This window comes from Drosophila grimshawi, unplaced genomic scaffold, assembly GCF_018153295.1.
Source record: "Drosophila grimshawi isolate 15287-2541.00 unplaced genomic scaffold, ASM1815329v1 contig_1377, whole genome shotgun sequence".
In the NCBI taxonomy this organism is placed as follows: Eukaryota; Metazoa; Arthropoda; class Insecta; order Diptera; family Drosophilidae; genus Drosophila; species Drosophila grimshawi.
In genome coordinates this window covers 7,345,501-7,361,563 of record NW_025062900.1, presented here as the reverse complement: position 1 = coordinate 7,361,563, position 16,063 = coordinate 7,345,501, and the positions used below count along the sequence as shown (strand labels likewise).

The 16,063-nt window shown below is 41.2% G+C and overlaps 1 protein-coding gene across 2 annotated transcripts in view; it reads right to left on the bottom strand.

Annotated features, from left to right (window-relative positions):
- The window catches only part of LOC116805320, a 38,162-nt gene that overhangs the window by 9,207 nt on the left and 12,892 nt on the right, over positions 1–16,063 (bottom strand). Inside the window, exon 1 of one of the 2 annotated variants that reach the window (XM_032736528.2) lies at positions 3,996–4,125. The exons of the other annotated variant lie outside the window; for it this stretch is intronic. Within the exon in view, the coding sequence (XP_032592419.1) occupies positions 3,996–4,014 (19 nt within the window). The 5' untranslated portion in view covers positions 4,015–4,125. Of the gene's footprint in view, positions 1–3,995; positions 4,126–16,063 lie in introns of those variants that run through there. 2 annotated transcript variants of the gene reach the window in all.

The window sequence follows — 16,063 nt, the reverse complement described above, 5'->3', positions numbered from 1 at the left end:
GCAGTCATTTTGAAGTTATACGCAGCCTCGAATTGGGACATACTTCTTGTATATATATGTATGTCTAAATGTGTGTGGGTGTGTGCGTGTATGAGGGAACTATGTACATATGTATATATACTTGCACGCTATGTTACCCTTGTTGTGGGCGAAATCTAAACCCACTGCCATGTCAATAACTTTGCTTGTATTAGTCATGAGTAAGGCAGGATTCCCGCTCGCATCTTCTGGTGCTCCACAAAACAGTTTGCTCTCTCTCTCTCTCTCTCACTCTCTCTCTCTCTGTGTCACTCTCATACGCGCCCTCTCTTTTCTCAGAGCGTAATTCGAAATTTTTTACTGCGAATAGACGATTGAGTTTGGGTTGCAAATGGAAAGCCATCAAATTTATTGAAATCACTTGCTGCTGCTCCTGCTGTTGCCGCTGCTGATGCTGCCTCAACGCGTCGTCGTCGTCTGCGTCGTCGTCCTTCATCCTTTGCACTCTAAAAGCCATCGCCTTGCGACTGCCAGTGCCGCATCCTTTGCTTTTGTAAACATCAAATCACAGACAGTAAAACCCCAAACACACCCAGACACACGTACTCCGTCAGCATACGCGCATAAACATAAACATAAACGTAAACATAAACAGGCGCAGCGCAAGGCATCTCGGCAAATGTCCTTTTGGACATGCGGGTGGTCTCGCCTATCACTTCCCTTCCCCCTGTTCTAAGTCCACAGTTTTAGTCAATACGCCGTAAATTCGGTTCAATTTTCTAAAAAGTTTTTCCCGAAATTGATCTGGCTGCGCCGTCGTCTTTTTGGTTCCACAGAAAAAAAAGCGCTTCGTGCAGCATAATAAAACGCAAGTTTCAAATTAATTCTGATCTTAAAGCTTGCAAAATAATACTGTAAAGCTAACTTTTATAATTAGTATAGATTACTTTGGTTTGCTGAGTTAAATAAAAAGCAACTTTGATTTAGAGTTATCTTGGCTTAAAGCTCATTGGAATTGAATCTCAATAAAAGTATATGTGAGATATTGCTTTTAATGACGCTTATCTAATCTAAGCCAAACCCCAACACATTTGTAATTATAGGAAATTCATTTATATTTTATAAAGTGTTTTGTAAATTATATTAATTTTTCATAGTAAATGCTAAGCTGGTGAGAACAGCAGCAAATGTTAAATACATTTACTATGTCCCAAAAGAAATTTATGTACTTTGAGCATTGCGGATTTTCTGCACAAATAACCGTAAATCTTTGCTGCTTTGGCTCATGCTCATCTCTGTCATTGTCTCTGGGTCAATCATGACTATTTCCTCAGACTCCTCGTTACGTGAGTCACTTTGCAAATGCTGTCAGTTTAGGCGTCCGGCATTGAGTAATATGTAAAGCGAGGCGACGAATCAATAAACTTGCTCGGTGGTTAGCACAAATCTTCTAGAGGCAAATATTTTGCAATATTTACAATGTTTGCTACAGTCAGCTGTGGCTCATGTGTCCTTCCTTCTTTACTGTGTCCTGTCGCTGCTTAGCTTACCTGGCGTTTGCTGTTATCATGCAATAAAAATTCAATCGCACACGCTGCCCCTCTGCCTCATGTTGCGCCACAAAAGCAATGATAGTTGTGTGGATACAACAAGCTACGAGCAGCAGCAGCAGAGCAGACGCAGTCGAAGGAGCAGAAGCAGCAGCAGCAACTGTAACAATGAAAAACAGGAGTCTGCTTCTGGGTAGCTGCTGTCCCTGCACAGTGCTTAAATATTCACATATCGCAAATTCAATTGAACGTAACGCACAAGGACACAGGGACGGAGGACATTGCAGTTAAGCCAAGGCAATGTGGTCGGCGACGACGACATCCTACGCAATGGCAAGTATAAAATGGTGTTGACAACAACAATGGGAATATACACAAACAAACACACACATACACACACACACAATCAGATATACACCACATACATATGTATGCCGACAGATACACACTTACACATAGGAGAGGCAGGCGGAACGCTGGAATGGCCACAAAACGTTACTTTTTATATGTTAAAAAGGATTTGCGGTTAAGCCGAATGGACAATTGGAAGCACACACTGTCTCGCACTGGTTGCATACCGCTCACCCTCGATTCCCCGGACTGAGCCACAGGACTTACAGGCTAGGCAGATAACATCGGCACATATCCTTGGATTGCGCCAAGGATTGGGGCCAGGATAGCCGAGGCAACTTGTTTGTGCTACTAATAGGGATCAACATTGGGCAGCCTCTTGAGACGGCAACAAAAAGAAAACATAGACACAACGACACACACACACAGCACAGCACAGCACAGTACAGCACAGCACAGCACAAAATGACAGACGATTGGCAAACTGGCAGGTGAGTGTCCTTTAGTTCTTGTAAACAACTGGCCCCAGTCGAGTCCTTGGGGCAGCGCCCTAATAAGCATTGATATTATGGCAGGTTCAATTGGATATATTGCGTATACGCCGTGTCTAGCAATTATTGGGTAAGCGAGAAATAATCGCATCAAAGTAAATTAAATTAAAAGTTTCGCAGCCTTGCGTAAATCACGACCATACAACGAGGGCTGCCATTGGTGTGGTGGTGTGGCGGGGTGGTCGGGTAGGGGAGCTAAGATGAGGGGTGTGAAAGATCTTGTTCGTAAGCGGCACATGATGAAATTCACTTAAGCATTTTTCGCCTAGGCACAGAAATCAAAGGGAAGGAAACTTTTCCCTTGCGCATTCAAGGTAGCTAAAAAATTTGCAACGAACGTGTCGGTAGGAAGAACGATATCTGAGGCAGCTAGGGCAGGCAGGTGCGGCAGATGAGGCAGCTGCTTTCTCACGTGCGAGTCACTAATACCTACGACCAAAGTGATTTTAACGCAATGCAAATGTGCGTGGGTGGCTCTGGGCGGCTAAATTAATGGCTCTTAACTTCATGTTTACAAGACGAATGAGCAGCAGCAGTTTGAGGCAACATCAGCAACTGGAACAGGAGGAAGCCTCTGATAAGTGCAGGGCACATGTGCAGGCAACTCCTGACTGATGGGCGTATGCAAATGTAAAGTTCTGTTTGACATAGTCTGACGACAGGCGAAAACGAAGACTGTGCAAGCATTCTCGCGAAATGCCTCTAAAACACTCTACTGCTCCACTGTCAGCCTCCAAATCTGACTCTCATGAGTAACTGTGTGACGCAGAGCCGATTAAAAGTTACCACGACAACATCCCATCCCACCCCAGGACATCACATCACATCGCATCACATCACATGGCAACACATACGCCTCCGCACACACACACACACACTTTCACAGAGATCCGGAAACACTTTTAGCTTTCCATACTCATGTGGTGATGGAAGAAGGGCAATGCTAGGCGAACTAGTTTTGAAATTAAATCATTTTAGCTGATGCATAATTTAACAATGCATTTAAGTACACAGGCTTCCTCAAGTATATAGGATATCTCATATTTTCCGTTTGTGGGTATTATTTTATTGGATTTCCTCCAACTTAATTCAGATTTATGGGTGCAAAAATGTAAGATTCAGCTTGTACTTTAAGTAGAGCTAAATAAAAGATTAAGAAAAGCCTACAGTTTTTAGTCAAGTCAATCAAAATGATTTCCAGACTATTTATGATCTTCAGCAAAGATCGAACAAGTCGAGCTTTCGAGTCATTAGCCTAACAGTCCTTGGCTGATGAGAGGAGAATGCAGTCGAATTAACCCGAATGATTACTATTCAATGAGTAGATCAAGTTCAAACGATGTTGCCCAGTGAATTCTGCTGTTGAGTTGGTTCAGTTTTGTGGCGAGTTGACAACCCTGCTGAAAGCTGACACATATGTACACAGCACACACACACCCACATTGAAAATATAGCTACACACGCTAAGGGACCCCCGTCACTTATCTTGCTCCGACCACTCGACAACGGGCATTAGAATAACTGTAATTATTATACAACTAATGTGCACTTACGTACTACTTACTATTGTTGACTTGTGACATCTCACGACTCCCGCAGGCACAAACTTTTTGGACAAGATTTATAAAGCCGTAATCCTAACGCGCCCCCAGATGCAAACCCTCCACCGCTTGTGCTAGCTGGCCGGAAGGTAAATGCGTTATTTCAAATTTATCGACGCACTGGGAATGTTGTTATGACAAAATCAATAACAAATATTGACTGTCAAAGCGAACTGAAGCTTCAGTTGTCACAATGTTGTTAGGTCTTTAAAGCGCCACCTAGGGGCAGGAAACGTGCGACATTTAAATGTATATCGCCGCACCAGTTAGAGTCAACGAATCAAAGGCAACCAAAAAAAAAAAAAAATACAAATTCCGCCAAACCGAATCTATATAGAGAATCATTTGAACGACTTCAATAAAGATGATGGAGAGAAAGTATGATGGAGAGAAAGTAAATGTATCTAAGAGAAACAGAAAGGGAGGGAGAGAGAGAGAGAGAGAGAGAGGAGAGGAGAGGAGAGGTAGTTGAGATGGAGGGCGTGGTGCGACCATGACTAATGGTGACAGCGACGGCATCACTGCAGTTAGATAGACAAATACAATGGGGCTGGTAAATTTGTTGCTGGATTGTAATGGTGGTGGTGTAGGTGGTGGTGGTGGTGGTGCGGGTGGCTACATAACAAGCTCAATCAAAGACAAAAAGGAAAAAAGAAGCATCAAATCAGCACACACACACACACACACACAGTTGGATACAGCCCCCCTACACACTCACGTACACTTAGAGAATAGTGGGGGCATGCAAGGGGGGCAACACGAAGGACACGCGATTGGATCTGTATTGATATAAATTGCTGGAGCGACTAACGCGAATTACAGCGCGAGCAGCTCAGAAGGACAAAATTGTGGGCGGGGGGACGTGCGATTGGGTGTGTTGGAGGGAACGTCCAAAGGACCTGCGACGATGCGCCATTGAAGGGAGCCCAAAAATGCGAACGAAACGTCAGCAATCATGGTGAACAAATGAAAATAAAGAAATAATAAAATCAAGCAGCATATTGATTGATTATGCAGCATAAATAATGAATTTATATAAGTATATTGTATTTATATATATATAATATATATAATATATATATATATATATATATATATTGCTCGCAACTTTGGAATTAAACAAGAGGGAGTTAACAAAGGATTACAGAACGAGCTCTGGCTGGGGCTACAGGTGTTTTTAAAGCAGCATCACAACTTTAGCTTGGTTCTCTTAAAGCGCCACTCACCAGCCTCTAAATTGTAATTTATTTGACATTACGCATACGCCATGCGAGCGTAATGCAAGCGAACAATCTGATTTCCAGCTGCCTTAACGCAATGATTAATTGCTGCATTGCGAGTGTGCGTGTGTGCTTCTTTGTGTGTGTGTGTGTGTGTGTGTGTACGTGTGTGTGTGTACGTGTATGTGTGTATATAGCATTGGAGTAAGCCGAATGGTAAAGTGGTTGGGCTCGTCTTTTATTTATTTGCAGCGCAATGAATTCGAATGCCTCACAACAAAAGGCATCGTTGGAGCTTCTGTTTGATCTTCCAGCAGGCTACACTGACTTTGGTATTCATTATGATACAGATAACAGTTTTATCACAATAAATGGAATGTTGTAAGTTCAAGTATGTTCAACAATTTGGTTAAATAAAGTTTAAAATGCTAATATGGTTTAGAGCATAATTATCAACATTGTATGCAAGTTCTCTGTACTTTGTGCTAATATTAATTTAAAACTAATTTTTATCAGCTATAAACCAATTTTCGCAAATGTAAATAAAATTTAATTAGGTATAAAAGCCAATAATTTGTAATTATTTGCTAACAACTGATTTGTATAATCAATGGCTAAAAGCGAAATGCTTTCATTTAGAAATTAATTCATTTTATTCACGAATATGCACAAGAAATGCTCAAACAGAACTATTCTTTAATTCGGAACTATAATCGCATTTAATTTAAGTGATTTCTTAGTGTATCATATGTTTGACTTGAGTATTTTTCAATGCGCAGTTGAGTTTAAATTTATGTTCAGCAGCTCAGCGATTTATATTTAATTAAATAAGCGTCTATATTCATGTGTGCGTCGATGTGATGTGTGTGCGTGTGTGCATTGGTGTGCTTAAATGTGTTGTTATATAAATAGGATATGCGATAAGTTATGCTAAACTCAGAGACTGCAAACGTTCAAGTGCCTTGTGGCGTAATTTATGCATTATTTTCACTTAAATACGCCCAGCAAATAGAGATGTTCTCAGATATGCAATGTTGTAACTGGTTCTATTGCTGTTGCTGCTGTGGCTTACTTTATTGTTATTGCTAGCCACAAAATTCAGGCGAAGCTGCAAAATTGCATTTGCCATTGAGTGGATGTGAAGGCCAAGACCTAGCTAACATATTTTCGAAGCTTTAATAAGTGCTGTCTAATCGAAAATGTATGAGTTATTTGCATAGTTGATTAGTGCAGGGATCGGGACAAATACACGAACAGCTCGTTGTTCATACGCATCCAAAGAGCAAAACCAAAACATCGGCAAATTAAATGAAACACAAGTTGAATCCAAATAGACAATTCGAATTATAATGTGTGCTGTGGAAATTTGCCAACACCTCGCAATGACTACTGACACAGAGAACGCAAGTACGCGCTCCAATCATCATATTTTGCTTTCATCGTACTGTTCGCTTACACTGTAAAAATTGAAATATTATGTTTTTTTTTTTTTATAACAAGTCTGTGAAATTGCAACTAGAATTAGAAATAAAAATAATCATAGTGCAAAATATGAAAATTTTCGGTTTAAAGAATCTATTGGTTCTACAAAGCACATTTTATTTTATATTTAACAGAGTGAAAATTGAAAACTCTTGAGAAGAGTGTTTCTTGAACCTGGTTCGGCTTCGAAACCAATTTGTAACTCTAATATAAGCAGGAGAGATTGGAATTATAATTGAAAAATGGAGTTGAATCAAAATTTAAAGAAAATTAACATATTAAGAATTTCTTAAAGAAAATTACAAATTGGCCAGATTTGTATTGAAATATAATTTTCTATCCAAAATGAAAAAAAAAACTGTTGTACTGTGCATTATTGGCCTTGGCCAAGGCTAACTATATGTGTGTATTAATGAATAAAATATATGTAGTAGTTCGTGGAACATGGCAATTGCTGGCAAGCACTAGTAGCAATCGGAGCTAGAGAATCAGCTTCCCTGAAAATGGCAAATGTTTCGTTGCGTTGTGCTGTTGATTCGTTTCCCAGTGGACAGCGAGTTGGGTTGAAAATTAAATACAAATTTTTGGCTGCCAGCTGCCGCGTCTGCTATATATTGTTTTTCGGTACACAGCTGCTGTTGCTACTGTAGTGGCAGTTGCTGGCGTTGCAACATTTCAAATAACATTTCAACTCTCAATAAAGCAGACAATATGGCAGCAGCTACAACAACAGCAAAAGCAGCAACAACATCGATGATGACGATGACGGTATTTATTTATTTGTATTTGAGCGCGCAGCTCAATTACGTTTAACGCTTTTGACGTTTTACAACATGGCCTGACCAGCACAAATACACATCCACACATACACAGACATACACACACACACCTCGACCAATATTGCGGAAGGGATATGAGGTGGGGACAGCCCAGTTAGATTCCATGGGCAACGCTGATTGCGGAGCAACCCGAAAACTGGGAAACCGGAGCGCGCAAGAGAGATACCCCCAATGCTGGGGAGCATTGGAAAGCAAAATGAAATGCTTGGCCAAGCGATGTGAAACGAAATTGTTGGAATTTCAACCTTGTTGTTGGGTGTATTTGGTTGCGCTTAATTGGTTCTGTCAGCAGCAGAAGCAGAAGCAGAAGCAGTAGCAGTAGCAGAAGCAGCAGCAGTCGCAGCAGCGTCGCCCGGGCAGATTAAAAAAGTTCTCCTAAAACAACATTAGCAGCGAACCGGGCAAAACGAGCAGCGGAATTTAAAGTATGTGTCTGTACGCGCGTTGGCCAAACAATTTGTTTAGTTATTGATATGAGAATGGGTGGGTGAGTGTCTGCTGGCGGAGAGCTGTTGCAGGGGGCGGCGGACACACACCAAAATCCTTGCCATCCTGTAAGCCACTTCATTTCCGGGCTTCCGTTTGTAATAATGAGAGTTTGCAGTAATCTCGCGAAATGTACAATCAGACGAAGAAGGACACGGCGAGGGAGGGCAGGTGAGGATGGGAGGTGTCCAAATTGCCTGGCTCGTGAACAATGTGCCATTTTCGATTTTGCTGGATTGGTTTCTTCTGTTTTTTTTGTTGCAAGTATTTCAGTGGCAGTGCTTAGCTTTCTATTTCAAGCAGTGTCCTTGGCCGTCCGGCGTTGGCAGCAGCCAATGTCCTGTGAATGCGCTCAAACGTAGCTAAAAGAGTCACGTACGTGGCAGCCAGCAGCCAACTGAGCTCAGCCTGCCACAAGCCGTGTCTTGCCTCATGCCTCATGCCTCATGCGTCCTGGCATTCAGCACGCTCCATTCTACGCTTTACAGTTTTGCACTCAATTGCTTATGAAATTAATAGGATATGTCAGTGTTTAGTATTGACCGGAAGTAATACAATTGATAAGGATTATGTATGTCTCCACTACGTATGTGTATATCGCCTATATATATATATATATATATATGTCTTTGTGTGTGGGTGAGCTGCTTGTTGGCCAATCCAGCGACATTGATTGTCCAACTGGGCGTATGAGTGAAATTGAGGTCTGCTTAAGGCGATGTATAATTGACAAGTGGAATGGAATGGTTGCACACACCACATCTGCCCACATTAGCAAACAAAATGCAATGACATGGGGCATTTCCCTCTCCCCCAACAGCGTGCTGCATTCACTTTAGATATGGACTCACTGTGAGCTAATTGCACACAGGAAAATTTATGTTCTCAAAGCATTTACGGTTGTAAAGTGTAATAGTTAAGTATTTGACTTGTATACACATTAAAAACGACGAAGTGACGTTTAGTTTACTATTTAGTTTTATGTGGCATAGTTTCATGTTTAGCTTTAAACTCTTATATAAATGAAAAGCTAAAATTACGCGAATGAATTCCACAAACAGGGTGACAGACGTTGGATAATGTTAACTATATGTATATACATCAATTGCTTAACAATGTTGTTATATTAAATATAAATCAAGAATTCGATAAGAAAAAAATCAAATCTCATTCGACTTAGAGATATATTATTTTATTATATGTGAAATGATAATACATTTCTTATAATTTATTGATATATATATTATTATTTATAAAAGTAAAACTGGCATTTTTTTTAGGCTTTTCGCAAAATCTGCGATTAAAATTAATTGCGAAATACCGAAGCGCAGGTCCATCTCTAGTTTGGACTGGCAATTATTGTTGAAGCAGCGTGGAGCAATCGCAATTATTAATTCAGAATTCTCATTATGTTGAGCCTCACGCTGATTGTGCGAATGGCTACCTGTATGTTGTTTATATTTAAATAATTTAATTGCTTTTCGATTTGTTTACAAAGTTGAAAATGCAAATTTCGCATAGGCCATGGGCCACACAATTGACTGCGATTTAAGGCCCCCTCCACAGTTAATACACTGTACAAATAAGTTGGGTCCATTGTGTGTGCGTGCAGACTATGGTAAATAAATAACGTTGTTGAATACTTTTAAAGTGCACATTGAATTGCATTAAAGCAGTCGATGCGCTATCAAATGCTCTTCCATACACATAAGTGGCATTAACATTCAGCGATATCCTTTGGCCACAATCGTATTTACATTTGCAATCAAGTCTCGTGCGAGGACCACTGCCTTGCGGCTGCTTACATAACCACATTAGCCCAAGTGCTGGGCCAAAGCCAATAGTCAACAAACCCAAGAGCCAAAGCAGCGTGGCCAATTCAATTTGTTTGTCTCACTATCAGCCCTTGGTTGCTTTGCTTGGTTTAACTAAATCTTTGACTATTCCCCAGTTGCATTTGCTGCTGCTTGTTAAAAAAAAAAAAAAAATATCGAAAAAAATGCGGAAATTATTATTGGTTTTGTCGAGATGCTAGCCAAAGATCCCAACGGTAAACTCTCAGCGGCGCAATGATGAAGCAAGCCAAAAACTTTGGCTGGACTCAACTTTAGCCAAGGCAACGGCAAAAGCAGAAGCAGAAGCAGAATCAGCCTTGGCCCATTGTCTCCTTAGGTCTCGATCCGAGAAAACTTTGCTCATGAACTTAATGCCAGGCAGAGTGCTCTGAATCAGCTCAGCTGCATTATGCGTGAGTTCGCTGCCGAAGTTGAGGATGGTAGCAGCTGCCCACGGGACAAACACTCTGCCACATAAGCAATAACAGCAACAACTACAACAACAACAAACAAGGAGCTCAACATTATCCTGCTGCGAATGCTACTCTGCTGACTTTGGGCATTATTCTTAAATCCGATTCAATTAAAATGCAACCAACTTGCATATGCAATGCAATTTAATTAACGTCACTGGGGTTTTTTGTTTACAGCGCCAGCCCCACCCATGCACCACACCCAGTCACCTTCGTCGACTGTTGCTATTGCTGCTGTTGTTGCTGCTGCTGGTACTGCTGCTATTGTTGTTGCGGACCTCGGTCAGACTCAAAAAGCATATAAATATCCAGTGAGGCGTATGTGCATGGCAGCATATCTTTCATATCCTTCACTTCATTATGCAACAATTATGCACAGCAAAGCATGCGTTTAATCCTCTGCCCCACACACACATGCATTAAATATATATATATTTATATATATATATATGTATATATATTATATATACTTTTAAACACGCACACATGCACAAGTAAATGCATAAATATACATACATATTCATGCATATGGCAGAGTTCAGAGTCTCTTTCTGTCTCTCTTCTGCAAATAAGACTGTCTCTCTCTCTCTCTCCCTCTCTCTCTCTCTCTCTGTCTCACTCTCTCGCGCTGCAAACGAAGTTTGTGTGCGTGTTCCTCTTATTGCATTTTCTGTGCGATTTAATACCCATTTAAATTCAAATTTGCATACGAAATTATCTACGTGAAGAAATCTCTAGGTTTTAATAAAATTTATTCGTTGCGTTATTGCTTAAATACAACAAACTTGCTTGCAAATCTGTTTTTCTCTGGCATCAACTCATATTTGAATATTTATTTTCGGTATTTATCCATTTTGTGCGGCAAACCCTTGAAACAAAAACAATATACAAGTCTGTGCATAACATTCAGAAATTAACAAATAGTTAAACAAATATTTAAACATAAAAAAAATGTAGTCAATGAGATTCAGAAAATGAATGTACATAGCAGATATTGAGGAATTAATTAATTGCAAATCTTGCAAACAAATTTATTGATTTTTTTTCTTCATAAAGGCTGTGCCGTGCAGTTGGCTGAAAATTCTCTGTATATCCGAGCACAAAGGGCTGCAGAAAGAAACAGTTAAGCGGCAGCAGTTGATGAACTTCATTAACTGGGCATAATTAAAATAACTCACAACAAAGCAGCAGCTTCAAGGTATTCACTTTATTATCGATCCGATCACATTTATTGCATATACACAATGCACTCACATCAACTGACAGCCGGCTGTAAATTGAAATCTAATCAAACGCTGACTATAAAATGTTTGAAGAACTTCTTATTTTTTTCGCCATGGCTTTATCCCATTTATTTGGCCAAACACTGCTGCGAAATGTTTTTATGAAATCGTCAACAGCTTTATTTGTTTTCAATGGCAATATTTTTGCAGAGCTCTCTGTTTTTATGCGGCACGAGCAGTCGCACACAGATACACACACAGATACAAATACAGATAGAGGACACATAGACTTTCAGGCACAGATACATGAGCAAACTAGATGGCTACTATTTTGGCCAATGTCTGGCCCTTTTATTAGTTGAGGCAGCTTGCGTTGAATTGATTTGTTGTTATCGCATTGTTGTGGGCAGATGAATGAATAGCTCAGTGTTCGGATTTGGGGAGATTGGTGCTGCAGAAGGGATCTGGACAGTGGCGTGGGGCATCAAAATTGAAAATAAAAGCAACATCTGCGCTGTCAACAAATAAATCAGCAGACAATTTCATTATTTGACAGTAAACGCGATAAACTGTACCGAAAATCGAGGCAACGTGACCCGCAATCGACGGAGCGGTCGCAAAAATAAACAGCTGCCTCCGCAGTAACGCTCCTAACAACAACAAAAACAACGACAAAAACAACAACAAATACAACAAATCTGGAGAATTGTCGCCTGTTGACAGCGTCGAGATTTTGGCTGGCAAGTTTTTCTGAAGTTGGTTGGCACACACAATTAGCAGCTTCCTCTCGACTTGCTTTATTAATTGAGCTGCAAAAGTTGCGCCCGAACGCGCCACATAACCGTAAACGTAAGCGCAACCCTTACCCCTAACCTAGACACAAAACTCGACCTGGGCACACTCACACTCACACTCACACCCACACCTCGGCCAGTTGGAAAAGAGGCAGGCACACGCCGCAGGTCGGATTCAGGAGCGACGTATGGAAATGTGTGTGGCGTGTACACAAAAGTTCCTCCACAAAACGGTGCAAGTGGTTACACTCAGAAAAATATACATATTCCCTCAAATTTAGAAAGTCCCCAAATCCAGCTTGTCCAATTTCTTAGAAAGTGAATTTCTAACATTTCTGATTCAAGGATATTTTTCCATTGCAAAAATCATTTAAAAAAGTTACTCGAATATCATTTAATGGTTCTCATTTACACTTATGTGAAAAAAGTAATTCTAAAGTAGAAATACAATAGTTTTTCAGGGCAATGACTACTAAGCTCAAGTGTTTATACTTTTAAGAAATGTATTTTTCTTGATGGCAAATTTCTGTCTGAGTGTAAATGGAAAAAAGAGGGGAGAACGAGTTGGAAAGGGGAAGGAGCGGGGCCAAACCACAGCAAATGAAAGCAGAAACTGGCAGGGACCGTTGCCAAAGGCTAGAGGACGCTCAGGAGCAAGTGGCTGGGCATAGTTGAAATGCTTGAATAAAATTTCATTAAATACAGCAACATACTCACAGACAAGTGCACGCAATTATGGTAAGACAGTTAAGTTTTTGATTGTGGGAATCACGCATGAGTACGCACACCAGCATACGCAAACTAACACACACACACGCACACACACGACTACTTTCCCAGAGTTTTTCCTACAACAATTCACAACTCAACTCAACTCAGTTCAACTTGTGCTCTACTCGCCATGAGGCAAAAGGACGCAAATTTTCATTCGTTGCGGGATTTAGTTTTAACAATTGCCTCAATTTATGTCTCAAAGTTTTAAGGCACAACTTCTGCTGGCATTGTCTATACGCGCACTCACACACACACAAACACACACACACACACGCACAAATATGGGTAGGTGTGTACCATATTCAACTACGCGTGTAATAAATTTCAATGCCTTGTCGTTTAATTAATGATAACAAATGTGGTGGAGCCAAAACCAAAGCAGCGCCTCTTCTGTATGTCGTTTCAGTTACAAATACAACGTATGCAGTAATGGTATACACACACACACCCACAAACACACACACACACACACACACACACACAGACACACGCTCACATACGTGGCGTTAATTCAATTTCACAAATATTGACATATGCTAATTTATATAAATGTTTGTCAGGCAGCGTCGTCTAAGACGAGACCAGCCTGACTCTTCGCGTGGCATAATTGATTGTAAAAATGGCAATGAGCCGAATTAAAGCGCAATTACTTGCAGCTGGCATTAAGCGATGTCAGTTAGCATAGCACTTAACCAGGATTTAGTGGTGGTTAACTTCATATACCATACATATTGTACACATACAATCTATTTGTGTGCGTGTGCGTGTGTGTGCGTGCGTGTGTGTGTGTGATGCGCATTAATCATATTTCTCATTACGGCTGCTTGTTCTCAATGGAAACGGCATTGGTTGCTTGTCAATGGGATTTTGTTTAATCCAAAATTGCACAGTTATATAAATAATCGATCCATTATTAACAGAAATTCCGTAAATTATATTTGTTTTCTATTAGGTTGAAACATTTCAGAGAGAGAGGAGAGAGAGAGAGAGAGAGAGAGAGAGAGAGAGAGAGAGAGACTGAGAGAAGGAGGGTGCCTTGCTGTGTTTGCAGAAAAATTGCGCAAGAGAAACACTCCCAAAAGTATGCAATTGAAAAAGTCTACGACTATTTTGAGATTATCACAACATTCGTGAGGACAATTTATGTATTTTATTTGTTTATTTATCCTAAAATTACAAATTAAAACATAATAACAGTCAAATAAGCAAGTTCATTGTAGGTCATTAGTGCGTGTGTCAGAGAACGTCTTCCTCGTCCTTTTGCAGCTCTTGCGTCTTCTGCTTAATTCATGTCTATATTATTTTAACCCGTGTTTCTGTTCATATTTAATCTTGTCGCTGAGCAACTATCGGTTATCTGCATACACATTACGAATGCAAATCCGACCCGACTATGAAACTTCAATATATAACCCATAGCAATACCTACACCTCTCGAGTAGCACAACCGATTCACTTAAAGGCCGTGTCGAGGAGTGGTTGAATTTGTCGCATTTCTGCGCCGTGTGGTAGCTTTTACAATTACTGTAGTCCAATTGTGGGATGATGCAGCTCACTTTCAGTGGCACTACGACAAGCCACTTGCCATTGTCGCATTTGGTGCTCTTAGTGCGTTGTGGGTACGTGTGTGTGTTGCCCCAAATTCCAACAATAATTTGACTCTGGCAGAGCACAATCAATGTCTATACAATCTCTGGACCGTAGCTCTATTTAGCCAACGGCGCATCCTGGAGCCTCATTCACGTCGCTGTCGTTGTCGTTCTCATTGACAGCATCTGAAGTTGATGGCCAGCACATAATGGCAGACTAATGACAATAATCGCCTCGCTATTTGCCAGGCGACATACCCAACGCACACAACACTCACACACACACGCACACACATTCACTCACACACACACACACACACACACACACACTCACACACACATATAGGATCGCCTAAGCAGTTAGGAAATTTATGGCCAAGGGCATTGGCAGCTGCAAATGTGGGGCGTGTTGGCAACAACAGAGGCCAGTCAAGCGGCTGGTTAAGCCTGCTTGAGCACAGCAGGACATTCGATTTATAAATGAGAGTCGTGAACGCTTTTATGAAAAATATGTTAAGTTATTGTGCCCATAAAGCAATAATGTCGAGTCTAGTTTGGGCATCTAAGAAATTAAATCGCCGGCGAGCCAGAAAACATATTATTAAATTTTAAATCAACTGTGATACCCTGCTCTGCTCTCCCACACATTTTCCAATCGTTTTCCATGTGCATGTTTTTACATGCCGCTCTTATACGTGCCCCTGGGTCGTAGGTAGCGGGCGTGGCCATGGAGAGCCAGCGCCGGATATGCGGCGTGCGCGCCATTATTGCACCATTAAATTTGTAAGTCAAGCATTTTAATATTTGGGCCAAACAATGCAAACGAAGCTGCCGCCAACCTGCAAAAAAAAAAGAAGAGAAACGCCAACTACGTCGCATCGTTTGCTTTGCTCCACAATGCACGCGATTCCCCTAGCGTGCTGCTGCCCCCCTCCACAGGGGACCAAGGGCGCGGACTTGACTAAAGGAGCAACAGCAGCAGTAGCAGCAGTAGCAGCAGCAGCAGCAGCAGCAGAAGCAGCAGCGACAAAGATATGCAATTTCGCATATGTACTTATATCCTAGCGACATGAAAAGGATCAATTGTGGCAAAACGAATTGCATACGAATGCGCTGCCGTGTATGTGCAGCAGAGACGGAAGAGATCGAGGGCATGGTGATGGGGCAGGGGCAGGGGCAGGGGCAGAGTCAGGGCAGTTGTGCTGCGACTAGGGCAGCTCTCGAAGCAAAACGACAAAGTAATCCCGGATTTGCATTTTATCGGAATGTGGCGACGACGCTGCTGAAACCTGCAGCAGCCACTGCACATTGATTCA